The 24,042-nt window shown below is 35.4% G+C and overlaps 1 protein-coding gene across 1 annotated transcript; it reads right to left on the minus strand.

Moving 5' to 3' along the window:
* Positions 1 to 367: 367 nt before the first annotated feature.
* On the minus strand, positions 368 to 10,696 carry LOC120624983 (odorant receptor 4-like). The gene is made up of 7 exons (XM_039891851.1): positions 10,279 to 10,696; positions 9,187 to 9,364; positions 7,894 to 7,990; positions 7,712 to 7,816; positions 6,379 to 6,467; positions 5,352 to 5,418; positions 368 to 421 (listed from the first exon to the last, which is right to left on the minus strand). Exons 1-7 carry the CDS (start codon positions 10,685 to 10,687, stop codon positions 368 to 370), a joined length of 999 nt encoding a protein of 332 aa, XP_039747785.1. The 5' UTR covers positions 10,688 to 10,696.
* Between the last annotated feature and the right edge of the window lie 13,346 nt (positions 10,697 to 24,042).

Raw genomic sequence — 24,042 nt, forward strand, 5'->3', positions numbered from 1 at the left:
GAATATAGCAAGCGTTTTCTAAACTAAGTTAGTGCGTAGAGAAAAAAACAATTCCTAAGTTATTTACTAGTTAATATAATTTTTATTAATACATAACTATAACCTAAAATAAACTATTTAAAAACTAAATAAAATCTAAAACGTCCTCGAAACCACCGCAGCGAGGCACAGTTCCCAAGATGCTAGCAGCATTGCCCCTTTGGATGGCCAAACTAATTCGTTGGCCAAGGTAACTGCCCGCTCTAGGATCACCGGTAGACTCGATAACCCTTTTCGATAAAATTAGTAATTATGTTTAATTAGTACTAGTTAATTATGTTTAATTAGTACTAGTTAATTATGTTTAATTAGTACTAGTTAATTATGTTTAATTGTACATAGTTTTCAGGAGAGCGAAACATGACCACGATCGGCTCAGGATCTGAAACAAGAAGTCACAAAAAAAGCTACAAATAAAGTTGAGAGTTTTAATAGTTTACATTGTCGTTAGTGGCTTGGAAATTCGGTATATATTTAGACATTCGATTGGCGCAGTGGGCAGCGACACTGCTATCTGAATTCAAAGCCTTGGGTTCGAATCCAACAACTCGAAAATGTTTGTGTTATTAACATGAATGTTTTTCAGTGACTTATATTTAGGGTGCAGATAAATAAGTCTTATATAAATTCATTAGTCTAAGAACTACATAAATAATTATTATAATATTAAAACTAAACTTATTAACTATGCTCGGCCGATTTGTGGCACGAGCTACCTAGCCCAGGTCTTACAACGAATTCTCATTGGAAGCGTGGTAAAGATTCAAAGCAAGCCTCCGGAATTTGCTGCGCCGACGTAACTTGAACATGATGCGATACGGCCGCTTCTTGGTTAGCAGGCATACTATGGCTATCACGTGGGTATATTATTTATATTAAGTACTAGCCGTTTCCCGCCCGCTTCGCTGGGCGAATTGAAAAAGGAAATAAATTACATTTTATGTTTCATTTTTATTTTATTTTTTCATATTTTTATTATTCTCCTTTTTTTTTATTTTTGTATGAACATAAATAGGCCCCGCGGATAGAACTGTAAGCATCGATATTGTTTAGACTTACTCAAATTCCAAATTCCATCGATTTAGCCTGTATCTTTCATCCAGGTGATTTTTCTCACTAATATTCATTGTAACTTACAATGTGCAATCATTATAACATTTCCGTGCCTTTCTTCCAAAAATTAATAATAATTGACATGAAGAAAAAAATTTGAAATGAGCATTGAAAGTTTAAGTTAAAGTCATTGCAAGTCTCATATGTGAAGTTGAAATCTGTCTAGGTTCAAGTGCGACGAATTTTCTGTTAACTAAAATTTTCTCCGTGACATCAATTTTTTATAGAAAATTAATTGTGCATGTTTTTTATGAATTCTATTGGAATAAGTAACTAAATTTCTTTTCCACATCTCATGTGCTTGGAAAATGCATTCATTTTAATCTGTTACATTTCCGCGATCCCGCAATAAAAGAATTCGTCGGTTATGTAGTCTGCAAAAGTAAAATGAATGTAAAATTCTTAGTCCGTTGATTGGATAGCTACATGTAAAGTTAAGTTTTTGAAACCTCTCAATGACTTTTTCTCCGCTGCCAAAAAGACGATTGTTGTAAGGAAATACACGAATATCCCTACATACACGAAGATCCCCACCAAATTTGGAGTCTGTAGAAATTACAGTTTAGAAATAAAAAATTTAGATTTTAACACCCACACCCGCAATTCCTGTCGGAAGTAGACTTTATTGAAATCCATTTTGAGATGTTCTTTATGTGAATAATAAAAGATTCCTACCATATTTAGAATTTTTAGAAGCTATATTTCGAAATTGAAATTTTTTATTGTTAACACCCACCCCCGCGAACCTTATTGGAGGTGATTCATTGTAAAATCCGCTCGAAGATCATTTTTATATTACATATAGAACACTCTCACTAAATATGGAGTCTATAGGAGCTATCGCTTGGAAATTGAAAATTTTCATTGTTAACGCCCCCGCAATCTTCTTTGGGGTGGGATATCGTAAAATTTGTTCATAAATCATTTTTACATCACTTATAGAAAATTCCTACAAAATTTGGAGCTTGTAGGAGCTTTAGCTGGAAAATTAAAAATATTAATTGTTAATACCCACCCCCGCAACCCCCTGTGGGGTGAGCTATCGTAAAATTCGTTCATAGCCTATTTTTACACCTCTTACAGAAGATTCCTACCAAATTTGAAGTCTATAGGAGCTATAGTTTAAAAACGGGAATTGTTCATTGTTAACGCCCCCGCAATCCCCTTTGGGGAATGAATTTCTTAAAATCTATTCATAGCTGACCTCTACATAGCAAAAGTAATATTCCTACCAAGTTTAACGTTTCTAAGTCTTATGGTTCCCGAGATTTCGTGGTGAGTGACTATATAGATGGGAATTCTTCGATTATCATCGAAATTTTTAACTTTTTATCGGGCTTTTTTAAAATTTTCTTACATACAAAACTTTCTCCTGACAATTCTGAAGATAAAAAAAAAGCCCAATTGGTCCAGCCGTTCTCCACTACCGTGAGTAGATTCTTAGTTGAATGTAAAAAACCATAATCCGTTTAATACACTCTGTTGAAATCCATGAAAACAAAAGAATCAAGAGAAAATGCTTATCTTTTGTTTTTATTAGCGGGATAAATGTTCATAAAAGTTAAACAGCAATAAAAAAATGAAGGAATGTTGGAATTCAAAAAATAGATAGCCATAAACCATCTAGGAAAAATTTCGCATCGAATGGTGGTAGTTTCATGTCGATACGATCAGTGGTTTAGGCGTGATTGAGCCTCAAACGAAGACCATTTTCATTATATATATATAGATTTATGTATAATATTCATCAGAAATTTTAATATCCCTAACACAAGCAACGCTTACTTTGGGACTAGATGGCGATGTGTGCATTGTCTTAGTATATTTATTTATTTATTTACTAGCCACGGCCGAAGCCTCGCACCAGAAAATATAACACACTACTACACCAGAGAGTTCGTCATAATTTAGCTGATTTCATGAAAAGACAGATGTAAAAATACTCGTGTGAAAACGTGCATTCTCCATCTAAAGGTTCGCGCACATGTCTCGGACCGAAGCCGGCGTTGTTCTAATTCACCCGTAAATCGCGTCTCCGCGTCGCGCTGGTTCCAGTTATATTGCTTAATAAGGCGTTTTTAATTCAAAATTAATTTATTTCAAGTAGGGCTAGTTTATAAGCACTCACAAGATTCTACAGAGAAGAGCCGACAAGATAGATACCAATCGTGATAGAATCAATGCGATTCGAATCCGCATTTATCGGGCTACTGTCGCAGGAGGTTTTTGCCAATAAAGTCGCATTAACATTACGAAATTAATGGCATAATATTAATTTCGGCAACAATTTCATGAAAATTTTATGCCACTAATTTGTAATGTAAATCCGAATTTAAGCACCTGCCTTCCGAAATGGAATATTCCGGACTTTAATACCTATTCATTATTTAAGCAGCGGTACCTACTCCTGCCTTCAGTGAATATTCCGAACTTCAATAACTTGTGGGCCTTCTGATTGGTCCGTCAATTATTACGAAGTATATGGTTGGCCACTTGCAAGACGCAGACTAACGACGCTCTTGTGACGCGGCGGTTTTGCCTTAGCTTTACGAAGCCATTTTTGAAGCGCATAGCTCGAAGAAAGCGGGGAGACACAGCGTTAATAGATACTATGATGTATCAGTAATAAAAAAAAAAAAAAAAACTAAAGGACCACTTCCTAAAAGTAAGTAACGTAAGTAGTTTAAACTTAGTTATTATTTTTTATTTTTTTCCTTTACTCTTTTTTGTGTTAGTTTAGTTATTATTATTTTATATATAAGTTAAGTATTTGTTTTTTTAATTTATTCTAAATGTATGATTTTGTTCGCGGTTCTAGATTTGTCAAGTTTATGTCACAGCCTGATGGATCGTACAGCTTATAAGTACTCTCATGACTCTCTTAATCGTTTTTTCTCCTTCTAACTGACAATATAGTTTTGTATTTGCAAGTTGTGGCAGTCTTTAAGTGGGTACACTATAACGTTTATATGTTTTTTCATTTTTTGTGTCACCTGTTGATTGTCCCTTAAATAAATAAATAAATAAAGTAATAGCCAGAATTCCAGCACCTAAGTCACTACCACACTTTTCTAAGTTACGTGCGTTATGAGCAATTAAAGTATCGCTTTTCAACGGTGAAGGAAAACATTGTGAGGAAACCTGCATGCCTGAGAGTTATCCGTAAGGCGTGTGGATCACACGGTCTACACGATTGTTGAATTCCTTAACGACAAAGCTGCTTGGAAGCAGGCCACTCCGCTCTCATCTCTCACAAAACAGAAAAATTCTAAAGATTGTTAAACTTAAAAATGATGTTGGAAAAGAGCAATCTGCTGAGTTTCTTGCCGACTCTTCTCAGTGGAATCTGCCTTCCGAACCGGTGGTAGAGTCACTACAAACAGACTGACTTAACGTTTCAAAAGTGCTTATTAATTGGGCCTACTTGAAATAAATGAATTTTGAATTTGAATTTGAATTTGATCTAACAATCCGCCCTGGGCCATTTCAGCAAGGTGGACTACGGTTTAAACCCATCAATGTGGGAGGAGATATATGATGATGATGACGATTATGATAGATGTAAAAGATTGTAAATATATACTATATGCGCGAACCTTAAGGGTACTTGATCCCTAACGTCTAGAATTACGACGCCATCAGTTCAATTAAGGCTAAATTCCACTGAATCACCGCTAAAAATAAACTTACGCCTCTATTCGGTTAAATCAGGAGCCAACTGGATACCGACAAAATAGATAATAGAATATGTGCGCTGCGATTCTAGTATAGTCTTAGGGTTGCCAGATCGATTCTTCCTGTTATAGGGATCAATAACCGATTTTTTGGGATTTTAGGACTTTGGTCGCGAGAAATAAAAAAATAAGTAAAAAATATTAATTATACATATATTAAGTAAACAAACATATTTTTGCATAGCACTGTAGATATATAAAAAAAAAACATACGTAGGTATTTGTGTTATAAGATAAGAACCGAATGATCATGTTTATTGTTTTTGTTCTTGTCATAAGCATTTGTAATTTATTTTTGTGTATTGTTTGCAAGTTTCGTTTGACGAAAATGTGAACTTTAACTTATCGAACTTGTTTTTCGGGAGATTATTTGCTTTGTCGGGAGCCGGGAGGACGTACAAAAATTCGGGAGAATCCCGCCAATTCCCGACCGTCTGGCAACCCTATTGTAAAAACCGTACTTACCGTAGTAAAGGCGGCCAAATTGAGATCTGCGAAGTTAGATGCAGTCACTTTGCACGGCTTTTGGGATCTTAATCGACAAAAAACAAAGTAAGATAATTAACAAGTACAATTATGAAAAAAATATTTGAGAAAAATTATGTGTTATGTTATGTAAGAAGTGAAACATTATGACATTGCTTTTTTTTTTTTATTTAAAACAAGGTAAAGAAGACATAAAATTGACTTTCTTATTTATTTAAGATTCATCGTCAAAACAAAACAAAAAGCCAACAACACGCGGTGTTCCCAGACGGTCACCCATCCAAGTACTGACCGCGCCCGATGTCACAAGATAGAAAAATGTATTTTAAAATGTAAACTGTAAATTGTTGATGTTGGAAAAGAGCAACTGCTGAGTTTTTTAACGGCTTCTTCTCGGTAGTATCTGCCTTCCGAACCGGTGGTAGAGTCACTACAAACAGACGTGACGTTTCAATTAAGCCTACTTGAAGTAAATGAATTTTGAATTTATTTTTACCCTACCTTGTATTTGTTTCTTGGTATCTATAATACATAAATATTTAGATAATAAAAGGAAGTCTCCTAGTCCTTTGTTAAACAAAATAAGAAGTCATTCACGGTCTTCACTATACAGGCTACCTAGAGTGGGGATATTTCTAGCAGTGTATTGTTGTAAACTTTTTGAAAATAGAGTAATTTTAGTATATTTTATCTGTTTTTTTCCTATTTAAGTTACCAAGGAAACCGAATAATATCTAGATAAAGAAAATACATAAATGTATAGGACAGAGTGACATAGAAACATTATATTTTTTTTACCTATTCTAGTTACCATGGAAACTAAATAATAAACTTTACATTTCTCCTAATAGTTCTGATACTCTATATCCACCTCAATCTCTCGTAGGCTACTTTTCAGAAGTTACACTTCCGCCGTGAGTGAATAAATTGCACAGGATTTTTTTATTCTATGACTACTACTAAAGAATGACGATGAGGTTCATATATACTAGCTATAGATACTAACCTTATTATGATAATAAGTACACTTCTCCGTACGGCCGGCTCAGCGTCATACCACCGACAGCTGTAAACTGCTTCGCTTATTCGGATACTCTAAAACACAATAGTCCTTGCTTGGTAAAGTTTTCGACTACGGATCACAAGGTCCTGGTTTCTATTTCAGGCTCGGGCCAACGAAGAAGTATCGTGAATTCTACCAGCTAGAATATGGAGAGTCTAGAGTGGAAGTCCTTGCAAAAAACCTACTAAGTATATCGGTCGAAATGATGAAGTTGATAAAAACATATTATTTTTAAGTTGTTTAAGTAACATAAAAGCCTTGTGTATAGGTATTAAGTATAAACTGTATAAAATATATACTATATTCAATCAAATCGGTGCAGTGCTAAAGCCTTCTATAGGTAACAAACAGACATTTTGCATTTAACAATCCCATTACCTCACTTGTGTACAAAAGACCTCTCCCAAGGGTTTGTTTGCCGAAAATTATTCGCATTTTTATTAATTCTACATTATAGCGCTGGATACCTAACGGGGTTCCAGAGTCAGGAAAGCCAACCCGGTCCCGGCTAGAAGCAGGTCAAGTCGGGAGCCGCTGAACGCAAGGGGCACAATACCGTGGATTGAGCAATCGTACAGTAATTAAAAAAAAATGTATTTATTGAATGTTCGTCACATAAAACGATTGTCCAATTAATATTTTTATGAATTAATAACTATATATAATTCTTAATCAAGAATAATAGTATTTTTAATCTGCTGGTTCACTCCTAATGAAACACGGTTACAGGTGCGTGACGTCATTTGTGTGTAAACAAACTCAAAGAGAACATTATTGACAGCGTCCCTTGCAGGATTACTTTTTTAAATATAACGATAAGCCGTCAATCATGCCTGTTAGAAAGCAAAGATGAGGTCTGATTTTTTATTTTTTTGTTTCTAATTTATAGAAGAGAATAGAATAGAATAGAATAGAATAGAAAAACTTTATTGCAACACAACAAAAAAAAAAGGAAAATACAAGGAAAACAGAAGAGATATAAATTTGTAGAAATAATTGAAATATGGTAGTATTATCTTACAATTCTCTTCATTGCTTTCTAACAGGCATAATTTTCGGATAATACTACTATTAAAAAATAAATGATACTCACAAAAGTAAATCGGAGAAGTTGCAGATATTCTTTGGCTATTTCGTCATGCAAAGTTTAACCATTTTTTTTTTAATTCCGGTATTCGGAGTAGTAACAAAAGTGATTGTATTAACATAGGAGGACCTCCTCTGCTAATACAATCCCGTGATGAGATTGTGTATGTTGATGATACTTAATACTTACTGAGGCCATTAGCAGATCACCGAAGAAGCAGATGAGAAAGACTTGAGCGAGACTCATCACAAGGAACGGAGCGAATGTCAGAATCGCACTGGTGTTTGGTACAACCTGGCCACAAGAATAATAATTTAAAAACTGCAAAACGTTCATCCGCTGTTAAATATATTAAAAGAAAATGTAGATACCGTTATGTTAAATCCACTTAAGCATAACAAAACGGAGCTACTTATTATGTTGAATAGAGTCGACTTCGAATACAGTATCTCAAGTAGGTTTACCAATCTGAAAGTAAGAATAAATTGGCAATTCAATTCCAATCCATCCAATTTTAATTTAATTAAATTGGTGCTGCTTTCAAAATCCTAAGTGAAACTGGCCAGTTACAAAGGATAAATAATAAAAATAATTCAATATAATATATCTAGCCAACACAAATCAAAAATTCAAAGGCCTATCACAGGTTATTAAGAATCTACTTTCTATATTATTTGTGTTTGTATTAACTTTTTATGTATTATTGATAAATGTAGTTTATGTAGTTGTTTCTTTAAAATATAAATATAACCTAAAATAAACTATTTAAAACTAAATAAAATCTAAAACGTCCTCGAAACCACCGCAGCGAGGCACAGTTCCTAAGATGCTGGCAGCATTGCCCCTTTGGATGGCCAAACTAATTCGTTGGCTAAGGTAACTGCCCGATAACAAAACTGTTATCGTAACTGAAATAATATTACTAGAAATAAATGAAGTTTATGTAGTTTATATTATGATATATTTTTAAAATATTGCCATAATCATTTTCTTCTTTCATTGAGGGTTGTCTGGAGAATCGCTTCGCTTAATCGCTTCGCTTAAAATCGCTTAAAACGTTAAGATCGCCTTTGCGCATTTTTATTTTTCTTGTATTTCTGTTTTCAATATACATATATTATCTTTATCCCTTAATTGTTTGCATTAAAAAAATTATCTATGTATCTATCTACTTTATTTTACATTTCTGTGATAGTCTAAAAGGTTAACTCAGAACTATAATATATAAATTAAAAATTCAAAAACCTTCATTATAGTGTACATTATTTTACTAGTCAAGCCATATTGAGGGAGCTGTAAAAAAAAGTAATTCGAAGTTCGGCGGTCATATTCGGCCGATTTTCATTAAACATAGCGCAGAACACTCCCGAATTATTCACCTATAAACAATATCAAAAAGCGCCCTGGCCTTACGTTTTTCTAAGGCCGCAAAAACAAAGCAAAGTTATTTTTTTTCACCTTACAGTTTCCGTTATATTTTTGTTGCTTTCACCAACAATTCATAGCCAAAAGTTTCTTATCGTTTGTGCAATCTTATGTGGCCGAGGAATCTCCAAATATTCCTTGACAGACTTAAGTTTTCGATTCTAATAATTAACATCACAATAAAAAAATATGATAAGTTCATAAAATACATTATTTCTCTAATCTATTTAGTTACTAACTGAATCAACTCCTGGTGCCTTTTAACACATTTCTGCAGATTTTTCCTGGTTTCCTCCCCAGATACACTTACGACATTCTGGAACTGATGGCCAAGGATCCGAAAATGCATTCTCAAATACATGCAGAAAATGTAAAATAAAGTGTCGGCTGCGAATAAGTTCACACACACAATAATACCTGAAAAAAATTAAGGCTTTTTAATCTACTTCAGTAAACTAAGTAGTTTTTCCAAACAGCATTCTATTTTATATTATTTGAAGATTTTATTTTGCACGGTGCGGGTTAGCGGTGATATCTTAGTGGTTAGGACTACGGCCTCTCTTTTGGAACGATCAAGTTTGATTCCCTGAACTCAAACTTTCCAGAGTTTTGTGCACTTTTAACTAATTTAATATCACTTGCATTAACTTTATAGAAACCGGCATGCCTGAGTGTTCTCACAATGTTCTCAGCGTTGTGGACTACGGCCTAAACGCTTCTCATTTTGAGGGGAAACCTGTGCCTGTATTAGGCTGGTTATAGTGCCAATACAAAAAGTACACATGGTTTGGGACGACCGCAAGAATAGCATCTCTTCGGCCATCTGGCTATCGCTGGGTCATTTGGAACAGACTTAATTGCAGTGGATTAAATGTGGGAACAAACTGTACCTATTAGAATTTGGCCACCGCTACGAAGCATAGGCTATTCGCTGGATCGCTATTGGAAATCAAGAATGCGATCAAGATAGAACGTTTTCCTTCGTTTTCGAAGATGCCTCTACATTCTTACAAAAGCTCAACTAAATATCGCTAAACCGCCTGAACTATGTAATTCTGAAAACATTAAATTAAAAGTATCCAGACTTTATGAGTTAGGAAACTGGATACAAAAGATACAGATAATTTACACAGATAACTTTATTTGACCTTATGAAAAATAGGAAATACTAGGAGAACATAATAAGTGCATTTGTTTATTTTGTATTTCAGCTACAGGGGTTAGCTGTAGTGTATTTTTTTTTCTAAGATTTTGAGAGCTGTTAGAAGTTAAAACCTCAATTGAGCGGCATAAGGTCGCGCTTAAATAAAGTAAAAAAAGAGTATACTTACAAGACCAAACCTGATGAAAATAAACGAAACCCCATATCGTTATATTAGCGTAAGCGTCGAAAAAATATTTGATCAGGAATGGCAACTTTAGCACCACATCACCCGTATTATAATAATCGTAACCCATCAACATAAGTGGTTCACATGAAAACATAACAACCACCAACCCGGCGGCGACGAAAAAAAATACGATAATCGACGTCAAAAATTTATGAGATTCTACAACGATTTTTCTCTCGATATCATCAGATTCTTCCATTTCCGGGTGAATGGTTCTAAGCTTCTGCACGGCTTCTTGAAAAGTGTCCTCATTGTGAAAAAATGGCATTATTTTTGCCGTTCCCAATAAACAAACCGTGAAACATGGCGCTACCATAGACAGTTCATCCAAATTTTTACCCATCTTCATCCCTTCAACCAACCAAGACAACTCTCCGAGAACGTCAGCATATAGCCAAATCATATTAAAATAATAAATCCACCGTATGAAATAATATTTCGTGTCTCCTAATTCAAAGCCCGACAACATGAAGGCTTTTTTAGTTAAATCGATAGCCTCATCAAATTCCTTTTTCGAATTTATTTCCATAATTTTTTTTAACAACTGTATAATACTTTGTGACTGTAAAATAGTATCGTAGTATCTTTTGAATCCCAGAGAGCAAATGTGAAAACGCTTGTTTCACGTTATTTACTGTTGACTGGACGAAAACAGAATTAATAACTCGGTTCCAGAGACAAAAAGGAATAATAAAATATGTGTTTCCTTTTGAAGTTTCATGCGTTGAAAAATAGTGTGCTTCCGAATTCTCTTAGGTGTCAGTAGTCCATTTGATTGGTGTAATTAAAAGTTGGTTTATTCCTTTGGAAATGCTCCAACGTCACGCCCACAACATTGTCGCGTGTAGTACAACTTATACAACAATAAATAAATAAATATACTACGACAATCAACACATCGCCATCTAGCCCCAAAGTAAGCGCAGCTTGTGTTATGGGTGCTAAGAGGACTGATGAATATTTTTATCAATAATATACATAAATACTTATATTATAGAGATAAACACCCAGCCACCGAAAAACATTCATGTCCATCACACAAACATCTTCCAGTTGTGGGAATCGAACCCACGGCCTTACTCAGAAAGCAGGATCGCTGCTCACTCCGTTAGTCGGCCGTCAAAATAGCACTAAAACAGCACTATAAGTGCCCTAACAATCCAAAGTATAGAATAGAAAATCTTTATTGCAACACAACAATTTGAAAAACACAAGGAAAACAGTAACAGTACTTAGTGTTCGGGTGCAAAGGCGGACTTATCATTAAAAGTGATCTTTTAAATAATAGTTAGGATTCGGAATAACTATTAATAAACAACGAAACAATAGATTGCGTGTATTACAATTATTTTTCTTTAGTGTATTCAAGTTATGTTTTTTTTTGTATTTTGCTGTTTTAATTTCTTATACTAATCTTTAAATTGGTAGTAGAGTCACAACACACATATTACCGACTTGACGTTTCAAAAGTGCTAATATTAGGCCTACTTGAAATAAATGAATTTTGAATTTTGAATAAATTGCTAGCAGATTTTTAACTCTATTTTTATACTCACAGAATAACTATTTAAAGTTGTTCTACAAATACTACGGCTTATATTAGTATCCTTGCTCTATATAATACTTATTGTTAAGGAATTTATTTTAGGAGTGTCGAAAAATCTTCAAAACTGCTTGCGAACTCGTCAACCACAAGATGTACTTGGATACAATAAATGTCACAATTACGTTCTCAAACATTCCGTGAATACAGTGATTGTATATACGTATGAAGTTTTGTAGCCTAAACTCACCTTAATAGTTAGGTAAATCCAAACGTGTCTTGACATAGACTCGTAAACGTAGTCTATACCCCTAGTACGTGATTATTTGCGAGCATACAAATCTTTTACTAAGGGTATTGGAGTTTAGTGGAGAATTAACTAATAAGTCATCCAAAATATTATCTGCATAAATCTTCCAGCTTACGTGTATATGAGATCAATAGCTTCATACGCTTCTCTACATTGACTTGTTACTGCGATCGCTTAAGAGACAAGGTTGTGGCCAATGATATCCGATATCGACTTTCGTGGTCTAGGCCCTGCGGTTATAAACTTCACTGAACAGAAGGAAAGAATAACGCGGACATGCCAATTTTTAGCTATAAGCGATGAAAGGCTCTGACTACGTACAACAAGCGAAGCGCTTACGTGCGGAAACTGCCCAGAGAGAAGAAGAATAAGAAGAAGAAAGGCTCTGGAATTGTTTCGCGATTTTCAGACATTCCACCATAACTCATTCTTACGGTACTGGTTGGAACATGATTGAAAGTAGCATTCCATTGGTAAGCGACTAAAAAACGAATTGAAAATAAGCTTGACACAAAGATTAAACCGATGGACACTATAGAAACATTTAACAACTCAGTTCCTAGTGAGATGCCCTGAGAAAATCCCGAGGAAAAAGCGTGTCAAAATAAGTCAGCTAAGCGTCCTTTATATTCCTTATTTGAATATCTCGTTTTTCGGAATGTCAGTCGATTTTAAAATTAGAAGCTCGGAGGTTCATCAAAAACAAAAAAACTAACATTTTCTGATTGCTTTTCGTGATTGTAGTTTATTAGTAAATCACATAGCTCTTAAAGAAATAATAAGACAATAGGGATAGCAGCCAATCAAAAAGCGTTCACCAAAATATAGTCTTTCTTCTACAACCAGCCCTTTTAGTTTCTATACCTATCCAATAGAATAATGGAATTTCAAATAAACAAAAGGCAGTAAAATTACAGCAATCCAATAGCATATTTATCTATATTCTTATTCTTTACAGTTGGATTTTACCATAAAAGTTTAAGATGCGTCTCCCAAGTTCCGACAAAGTGAAATCACTAGAACGCTAGTCTTTGATCCCACCGCCGTCTTATCTATGCCCATCGGAACGGCTTTAAAATCTAAGCCCTAAAGCAAAAAAATAATTTTAATATTCGCCATTGCTTGCTTAAAAGCGTAAACAGTTAGGGTTGCCAGCCCTCCCATGATTCTGGGAATTAACAGCGAGTTTTTGGCGTTTACGTTTGCTAATCCATTACTTGAGAACTTAACAATAATGGTGAGTGACCATAAACAATATTGAATATTATTTTTTTCTTTTATTCATATATATTTTTTTTAATATTCTTGACTAGCTGTTGCCCATGATTTCGTCCGAATATTTATCGATTTAACAAATTGTGCTCAGCAACTGTTAGTTTTCTCGGGTTCCAAAGTATGTATTATCGGTATTTAGAATGCTTTATACGAGCAAAACTAAATTATGATTGACTTGTATGGCGTGAAAGCGTAATAAACAAACGATCTCATTTATTTGACGCATTTAATGACATTAGTCAGGATTCACTGTGTTCGCACTGGAAACATGAAACATTTGTAAAATAAATGCTCACGTTTAATAATTCTCTGTTTCCTTATATGACCGTTGATTTATAAAACTGTTGGTAGAGTCACTACAAGCAGACATACTTGACGTTTCAATAAACCTTATAAAGTAGGCCTTCTTAGAAATCAATTTTGAATTACATTTTTTATATAACAAGGAACAGACCAACAAAACTCAAGTTTGCATATTTATGATATCACTATCAGGCCGTGAACTATGTATATCAGAAAATAACATCAATCCGTTGTTCTAATTGCCGAGTGAAAAAATGACGGACAAAAAAACTCTATTTCTAATAACATTATATCTAAAGTGAACGTTATTTATTTTCAGTAAACTTTTGTCAACCCTAACGCGCGAGGGTCTTTTTCAATGTCCCGTTAGGCCAACAATGCGACGATAGGAAACTTGTTTGCTATACTGGTATTCGAGCCCTTGTTGGTAAGTTGACCATACAGCCAAAAAAACGGCCAGTCCTTTATGGACTATTTACATAAACTGAGTAGCGGATGCTGGCAACTTTGTCAGCATGGAATTTCTGATATTCCCTGTAATTAAAGACTACTAATACTACTACTAACTAATATATCTACCCATTATGTTTTATCTGTGACTTTCTGTAATCGACAAAACACAAATTCTTAAGGAGTACCAGTTACCAAATCTAATATATGCACGAAAAAAAAAAAAAATCTAGAATTAATTTTTGTCTGTTACTCAAAAGTCGGCGGTAAGGTCTCGATATGTCAAAATAGGTAAATAATTCCATAACCTAAATAATTACATAACTTAAAAAAATTAAATACTTTCATCAAAATTTTTTCTCCGTGATTTTTTTAAACTATGTAATATATATTATGTAGGTAGATATCTATAACACTCAGTCATGCAGTTTTCCTTTGCAGTTAATGCAAGTGTAAAATTGCACATACAAATATCAGAAATGTTGGAGGTGCGCGCTGGGGAAAGAGTATACAAACGCGAAGAGTATACAAGTCCGAGGTACGAGATCTCACGGCTAGACTATCACCACTCAAACTATAAGTAAACTTAAAACTAAAGCTATAATGGTTCCGGCTAACATCCCCAGTAGGAACTGTTTAGACATTCAGTGAGCCTATAGCGGATTCTTATCACAGGCATTGCGATATTACCTGCCTCGTGCATGCAATTGTTTACTTTTTCAGATCGCATCGCGCGTCTGAGACAAAAGTGTTTGTATTACAAGACTTGCGCATTGTTTTAGTTCTATGAGAAGCATGATGTAAGGGTTCTTGCACGCCAAGATTGTCTAGAAGATACGTTCAAAAACATTCGATCGGGGATTACTAACATCGTTTAAAGCAATGTTATTTTAAAATTACTAATAATTCTGCGGAATGAGCATCAATAATAATAAAAATGTACCTTTTTTGCTACCATAGTTTAAACTCTAGAAGTCTTAAATAATACTGCTTTAAGCGTAACATCAATAGTATATAGCCAAGGTGCAACCAATTCGTTTAACATTGGTTCAATTATTTCTAAAACTTAGAAGATTCTTCAAATCGCACAAACAAAACTAAAATAAAACTTCTGCTTTTTTATCATTTTTAAAGTAAAAGTATTTTTTTTTATACAGAATAAAAAACATATTGTGGATCCTGTATCTAGTTCCAGGGACATTTCATGCCTTTATTTATACTCTTTATTTGCACACAAATAAAAATACAGAAGAACACACAGACAGAAGAACACAAAAGGCGGCCTTATCGCTTTGTAGCGATCTCTAATTCTAATTTGCTAATGAAGAAGGCGACTTTCTGGGATTTTGCTGAACTGAGTTTCTGAGTCTGACTCTGAGTTGGAAAAAAAAAGATACATTATGAAAATTAAGCTTCATTTGCTATGGTTCGCGAAATAATACTTAATTTGCTATATTTCGCGGAGTATAGCAAATTAATCATCATCATTATATCAACCTATTATCGGCCCGGCATAACACAAGCTACGCTTACTTTGGGGATAGATGGCGATGTCTGTACGGTCGTAGTATATTTATTTATTTATTAAATTTGACACAAAATTACCTTTTTAATTGGCACGGCAGAAAGGTCTGTGGATGATGCCAACAAACCGCGCCGTTTGTAAGACCCTTATTGGCAATAATTATCTTATCGTAGACGTCACACTCGTCTGGCAGCCGAGGCCTTTGCCTTCTGCGAGTTGCGGCGTGCGGCATGCACACAAAACAATGGTTGCTAATTTTTAATTTTCTAAACCCTAGTAATCGTTGTTATGCGGTTGCATAGTTGCGCAAACGGATTTTTCTTTCCTTTATCAATTTAGTGGTGGCATATAGAGAGAAAACATTGGACTAAGCTTTATGTCGTGCTTGGGTAATGAGTGGCTCACTCGCTTTTTACTTTGTAACTAATCCAACCCTATCAAAGATCTCTCCGTAAGGTTTTATAATTTCTTTCATAATACTGGCAAATGATCATCATGAGGTTAAGACCCTAACCTTGTTGTCTCACAATAACTCAAGTCTTTTGGAGCGTCAGAAGCAACGAATTTACCAGATTTTCCTGAAATGTCAGACCTCTAGACCCTATTATCTACATAATGTCTCCTTCGCCTCATCATTCAATACATCATAGCATATTCAACTTTATCTCCGTATTTCAGGAATTCATATCTCCGTTAAACGGCATAGTGGATTCACTATGTGTCACTCCTACCTCTTATAGTTGCGAGCTCCAACACAAGCAGCGCAACGGTGGATTCCTACCCGAGCTCAGAGTAGAAACAAGATCGATTGTAAGGATAAAAAAATAACTGCTGCCACAGGTTTATCAACTCTCTGAGCACTGGTGCACAAATGTTAGATACGAGAAACTCAAAAATAAACACTACTCAATCGTTTATATTTTGACTTTTTTGCTGGCTTAAGGGTGATGCATCCTGTCACAGGTGTTTTGATGCTTACTACGAGGTCTCCACATCATATACCATTTACGATTTAAGAAATGAAATATTTGACCGACGATGGGCGCAGCGGTTGTGGAATGTTTTTCAGTGTCTGTGTATTTATACGTATTTTATAAATAGTTATGTATATTATTCATAAAAAAATATTCATCAGTCATCTTAGCACACATAACGACGCTTACTTTGGGGCTAGGTGGCGATGAGTGTATTGTCGTAGTATATTTATTTATTTATTTTATCTATTAAACGATTTTTTTTCTCCGAAAAGATCTTCCCTCATCTCTGGTAAAGCTGCCTCCGTTTTCCACAGCACCTAAAATATAAGTACCCTCAAATCAAGAGTGAATAAGTATTTGATAGGCCACAGCGAATATTGAGTGTGAGTGAGACATAACGTTGCAGCCAAGTTATAAACGATGTATTTAAAAAAAAACTGTCTTCTTCTTTTGATTTTTGGCATTTCGTAGTGCCAAAACAGCACAATGTACTTTGCCAGTGTCAAGTAGCTAAAAAAAACTGTCATTCTACTCCATACTACGTTGTCCATCATACAGCGTGTAAAAACTTCAATTCTTGGTAGTAAAACAAAACGCCGCGACTCAGAGTGACACTATTAAATTTTGTAGTTTTTCCCATCGCATGACGTTATCGCATGGGATGCCGTGAATAACAGTTTTTAAGGCGAATCGTTTTCAAATAGGTACTCCTTGTTTTTTAATTTTTTAATAATTTTTTTAAATCTTTTTTGATCAACTTAGATTAAAAACCATTAACGACAAATTAGGTAACTCACCTCATCTAACCAAGCCGGGTTCTTGTGACAAAGCATTATGATATATTTTTTCATTCAGTACCCAAATTAGCTTAAAAGTTTATGATTACAACTTGTACCTACGAGTATATGACTTACCCCACATAACATTCTCACTGATAAAATTATTATAGACTAAAATTCTTTAAGATTGCCCTTACACATTTGACTACTGGTTTGATTACTGGTAGTGGTTTATATATATATAAATGTGTAAATAATAAATAAATATACTACGATAGTACAATGTATGTAAATAAATAATATAATAATAAACAAATCGCCTATGGGTACTAAGATGACTGATGAATATTTTTATGAATAATATACATAAATACTTAGAATATACATATAAACAACACCCAGACACTGAAAAACATTCATGCTCATCACACCAACATTTTCCAGTTGTGGTGTAGTCCGTTGTAGAAAATCTTTAAAATGCATAAAATTACTGTTTTTCTCTAGCACATACTGAGTCAAAAGGATAACACTACTTTTAGACCTACCTACGCATTAAGGCAATCCTTTTTCGCAGCAATCGATCGAACCCAGACCGCAGGCATCCATCGCTTCAAACCTGCCGTTCGAACTTGCAATCGGTCGTTAAGATAGATCGGTATACTTCCTGTGTAAACGGAATCTGGCATCATAAAAAGCTAGAAGCTAGTGCAAGTACAGTGCTTTACTCCATAACTTTTGCAAATAGTAGGTGTGTCACTTGCACCTGTTACTATGACAAGTGGCTCGCACCAGTAACATTTTACCAAGAAACTCATGCAAGACGCGAGTGTACTTGCGTGTGGAAACGCGCTAGATGAATATACTGTACTAATATGTACTAAGACAATACACACATCGCCATCCAGCCCCAAAGTAAGCGTAGCTTGTGTTACGGGTACTAAGATGACCGATGATTATTTTTATGATTAATATACATGAATATCTACTTGTAATTTGCAATTAAACACCCACACACTGAAAAACATGTCGTGTTCACAGTTTCCAGTTTTTTTTTTATGTTTATAGACGGGCGCTTGAGTGCAATGGTAAGCGAAGATGCCAAAGGTGGAGCGCGCTTGCCTAGAACTCATATTGTAGGAATGTGAGAACCGAACCCACAGCCTTGGACTCTGAAATCAGGGTCGTCGCCCACTGCGCCAATCGGTGTCAGATTGACTGAGATCTCTGAAAATACCTGCGATAAATTAAACCCATACTAATCGGTTGCTAGTGCGACGTCGTACCGGAACGCTAAATCACTAAGCGGCACGACTTTGTTTGAAACTACGCGTCCACCTAACATAATATTTCTTAAGTGCCTCTGCAAGGCTTAACGTGCTTAACGGGCTTATAAATTCCGTTATTACCCCAGCCAGATATCAAACCCGGGGTCCCAACTTCAAACCGCAGCGCTCACCTCTACGCCAGGAAGGTTGACATCAGTAGGTACCTTATCTATTTTGGACTATAGATAGGTAGGTTGCCAGCTACGAGGGTAATTTATGCGCGGTGTTATTTTGCAGTGACTAGTGAGTGTCGGTCGATACCTATCTATATTATGCAAGCGCTTTATCAGGACATTGCACCTATGCATGACCCCAGCTGAACAAAAAAATACGGAAATTTAAATACACAATTTTTAACCTCACATGATACCTACAGATAATGGATAATTTGTTTGCTGCGCAATTATGTATGGAAAATTTCTTTTTTTTTACAGCGGTGATAACGTATTGGGTGGGAGCTCAACTTCACTTTCGGGGGGCCGAGTTCGTATCCCAGGACTCACCTCTTAATTTTCTCTAAAGTTGTTTGCGTTTTAAGTAATTATATATCACTTGCTTCAACAGTGCAGGCAAAAAATGTGAGGAAACCTCATGCCTAAGAGTTCTACATAATGTTCTCAAAGGTGTGTGGAGTCCACCAATCCGCACTGGGCCAGCGTGGTGGACAACGGCTTTAACCCCTTTTCATTGTGGGAGACCTGTGCTATGTAGTGGGGAAGGATAAAATTCTGTCTTCTTCCACAGCTTTATCATCGCACCGAGTATTGGAATCATATCCAAATAATATACCTACGTACCCACGTGTAATAATAAAGGGGGGCTAAACTTTTCCTACCTATTTCCTGTTGCCGACTTTGGCAGGTGGACATGTAATTTTTATTCCTTTTTCAGGGAATACATCAAACCATTATCGGCCCTCAAAAACCCGCTGGCCCAGTGCGGTTTGGTGGACTTCACACGCCTTTGAGAATATAATGGAGAACTCTCAGGCATGCAGGTATTCTCACGATGTTTTCCTTCACCGTTGAAGCAAGTGAAGTTTTAAATAAAACGCGCATAACTTAGAAAGTCGGGGTGTGTGCTGGGATTCCAACTTCACCCCGGGTAAGTGAAGCCGAATTCCGGCTATCACCGCTTCAGAGGTATCGGGGAACAAAATTTTTGTATCCTGCCCGTGCTAGCCGCACAACTGCATTTATTAAGAGACATTGTCTATATCAACTGATTTCTCATGTACCCTACGAGCGACAAATTTGTCGGACTTGGTTTGTCGAGTAGACAAAACAATTTTCCCGTTTCACTGCATTATATTGTTGGACTCAGAAGAATGAGTTACTACTGTATGGAACACTGAATTCGTTGAGAAATAAAGTTTTTATGGCAGTGACGTGTTCATGTTTTTTTTTAAATATAAACATAACATTGAGCAATTCCCTCAGACCATAATAATCTTATTATATCTTTAAACGAGCAATTCTTGTATATATATAATTGGAATCTCGGAATCGGCTCCAACGATTTTCATGAAATTTAGTATACAGGGGGTTTCGGGGGCGATAAATCGATCTATCTAGGATTCATTTTATTTGTGTTATCCGGTAATAACCGATTTGGTGCAGACGAAGTTGCACGGGTCAGCTAGTTATTATGATAGCCTACTTTAATTGTAATCTGTAGCACCTAGAAAATATATCCCTTCTTTGGCTCTAAAATCAGCTTCTAAACCTCCAAAGTTGGTCTTACATCCATTTACTGACTATTTTTTATTACTACTAAGCCACACTGCACACATCGCTCGATCACCTACGGAATGTGAAATCGTAATATAGCAGAAATACCGATCTTAACTAAAAAAAAAAAAAAAAATTTAAGCTTGTATCTTGGATACAAACATTTAATTATTTTAAGTAATAACAGCTACCTATTTAGTACAATATAATTACATATACTGGGCTAGTAGTAAAATAAAAAAAAAAAATATATTATAGGCGATAAATAATAAATATCTATGGCTAGTAATAAATCCCTCAGTGCCTGAAGACCAAAGTCTTCGAACAGTACGTGTTGCCAGTGATGACCTAAGGCTCTGAAACATGGTTGCTAACTATGGGCCTCATAAGAAGGCTCAGAGTCACTCAGCGGGCGATGGAAATAGCTATGCTCGGAGTATCTCTACGTAATAAAATCAGAAATGTGGAGATCCGTAGAAGAACCAGAATTACCGACATAGCTTAACGAGTCGCGAAGCTGAAGTGGCAATGGGTGGGGCACATAGTTCGGAGGAGAGATGGACGTTGGGGTCCCAAGGTGCTGGAATGGCAGGCCCGCACTGGTAAGCGCAGCGTTGGTCGACCCCCGACGAGGTGGACGCACGACATTAGGCGCGTCGCAGGTAGCCGTTGGATTCAAGCCGTTGGAATTTGGAACTCCCTACAAAAGACCTATGTCCAGCAGTGGACGTCTATCGGTTGATATGATGATGATGATGGCTAATAAGTGACAGTACCTACCTAAGATCCTAACTTTCTAAGTACAATAAGGTAGACCGTACCAACTTAACGGCATGTTTCATCATATACCTAATTTGGTGTAAATAATAAATTGGTTTACAGCATTTGTTATAAACAACAAAACATAATCTGGTCCTAAAATAAAAATTATTTTATCGTTTTATTACAAGAATTAGTCTGAGCTACAAAATTTTGGGCAGCAATTGTGTTTCCCTCTTGCACTTGCATTATTTTGTATGCTGCTGTCTCTATCGCTTATATACCTGTCCTACCATTTGTGCATTGCCCGACCAGCGCGAGCGAGATAGCACTACATAGAGTAATAAGAGTGCGAGCGAGACGCATGAAGGGATCCAAAATACATGAATGTCAAAGAATAATAATTTTACAGTTAGCCAAATTCTTTCAAACTAAAATTCTAACAATAGGAATTCAATAAAAAATATTTTTCATTGTTTTGTTGAGTTCGAAGAATGATTTATAAAAAAAAGAAACGCTGTAAAATCTCTCTTTTACGGAAAGTAGAAAGTCGTGGGAATGTAAAACTGCATAAAGGTAGGTAGGTACCTAATAATGAAATTATACTTACTAGAATGCAATTTAATTTAAGGTTGAATTTATTAATTTCTGTTTTTCTTTATTATCTACCCCTCCTCTTCCCAAATCTGCAGGTTTCGTACGAGGTGATTAAGGAAAAATAACAGAGGATGGCAGCAGGATCGTCTGTGCTACTAGGTCATACCATCTACTGTGATCACCAATCCGTCTGTCCAGCGTGGTGATTATAAGTAAACATCATCATTCTTAGCATCAAAAGTGCCACATAGTAGTAGGCCTACTTGAATAAAGATATTTTTGAATAAAGATATTATAGATTTTAGACTAAAGTATTGAATGTTATAACATTCAACTAATAGGCTATTAATGTGATTCTATTATGAAAATCAGCGGTTGATATGTTTCCTTTCTTTTACTTACGATTGGCAAAAATAAAGAAATGATTTTTTATATCACACCTGTGTTGGTTTGATATAAAAAATCAGGTGTAGCGTGTATTTCGTCGGCCAGTTTTCAAAGTATTTGTCATTTAAACAGTTAATTAACTAGATTCGTTGCCAGTTTACCCATTAACTGGCTGCGGAGGTCACATTCCATAAGTTATGCCAACAGAAACTGGATACTGTGTACTTATGGTACTTTTACGAAGCTAATGCCGTCATAGATAAACTAAACCTTGTAAAGAACTTTCGTAGACAGGCTTTCAGAAATTCTTATCTTAAACTTGAGTAGGGACGTTCTTGATTCACTCACAGTAACGTCAAAGTAAAACGAAACTTCAGTTCATTGTTTTAAATCTCAAATTCTATTACGCTTTGACAGACAGCCGTCTTGAGGGCACGTTAATATAATAAAACGATAGAACAGAATTTGTATTCCTAAAACGAGTAGCGTTAAATCTATTTTACTTTGGCATGGCAGTGTTTCGATACTCGATAACGAATGGGCTTTTTCTTGTTGGAACGTTAATAAAATAATGAAGTATGTACAGTACTGAATTTGCGATTCTTTAATAAGCAGCATAAGGTCAACTTTGTATGCACTATGCAGTGTTTCGATATTTTTAAAACGAACATACCATACGGTTACGAGTGTGGAAATCTTGGACTTTTATTACAGTCGGTGGAATGTTTGAAAAATAAAATATATAGGTACCTAGGAAAATAAAAAACCGAACAAATAAAATTAAACATATTTTTTGTTTTTAAATCAGTAATACGGAGAGGTTTTTAATAAAATATTTTGCCCGGATAAATAAAATTAAACATAAATTAAAAAAAAAAATCAGTAATACGGCGTGGTTTTTAATAAAATATTTTGCTGAGTACCTCCTAAAGGGATACACAAGCGATCCGACCTTTAATGATCCGTCTTCAGCATGCCTAGCACAGGCTAGAAGACAAAAATTATATCCATGGATAATAACCACCCCCCTGACAAGGGATGTAATAACGTGTCCACCAGCTAAAGCACGGCAACAGGGAATAAGAGTAGTTTTAACCCCGTTTATTATTCGGATTTTATTTCCACGTGTGCGCTAATACTCAGAGAGTTATTAAAGCCGTGGGAGAAGATAATATTCTATGCTTTCCCCGGGGAGTCAAATACTGTTCCCACAGTAGTCTGCTGACTTTTTCCTGGCAACATATATTTGGTACTTAAAGGTACCGTGAAATGTTGCCAAACAATAATAATAAGTCGCACAGCCCTCAATAGTAATTATCACCTCAGTTAGCACTACTCAACCCCATTGTTATTTTAACGGTGAATTTCCAGCTTTTATAATAAAAAACGAAACATTGCGTGTAGCGTTTGTCATTTAGCCAGTTAATTTAGTACCTACTTGTATTTCATGCTCGCCTAGTTGTATGTTAGTAGTTCACCAGCTGAAGGACATTGGATACCTAACAATCCATGTTATAATTAAAATTAACTAGGCTTTTTTGTATTCCGGACATTTTTGTGAAAGGTGGCTTGTAAAAATATTGCATATATAGCCATATAAGACTTTAAGCGATACCAATTTCGAAGTTTAAATCTAGAAAAATAAGACACTTGAACAGGATCAACTGTTCAGAATTTCAATAAACAGAACGGCTGAAACCGAAAATTTAATTTCAATTAAGATCAGTCAGTCGTAACTAACATA

This window comes from Pararge aegeria, chromosome 1 (genome assembly GCF_905163445.1).
Source record: "Pararge aegeria chromosome 1, ilParAegt1.1, whole genome shotgun sequence".
Taxonomy (NCBI): Eukaryota; Metazoa; Arthropoda; class Insecta; order Lepidoptera; family Nymphalidae; genus Pararge; species Pararge aegeria.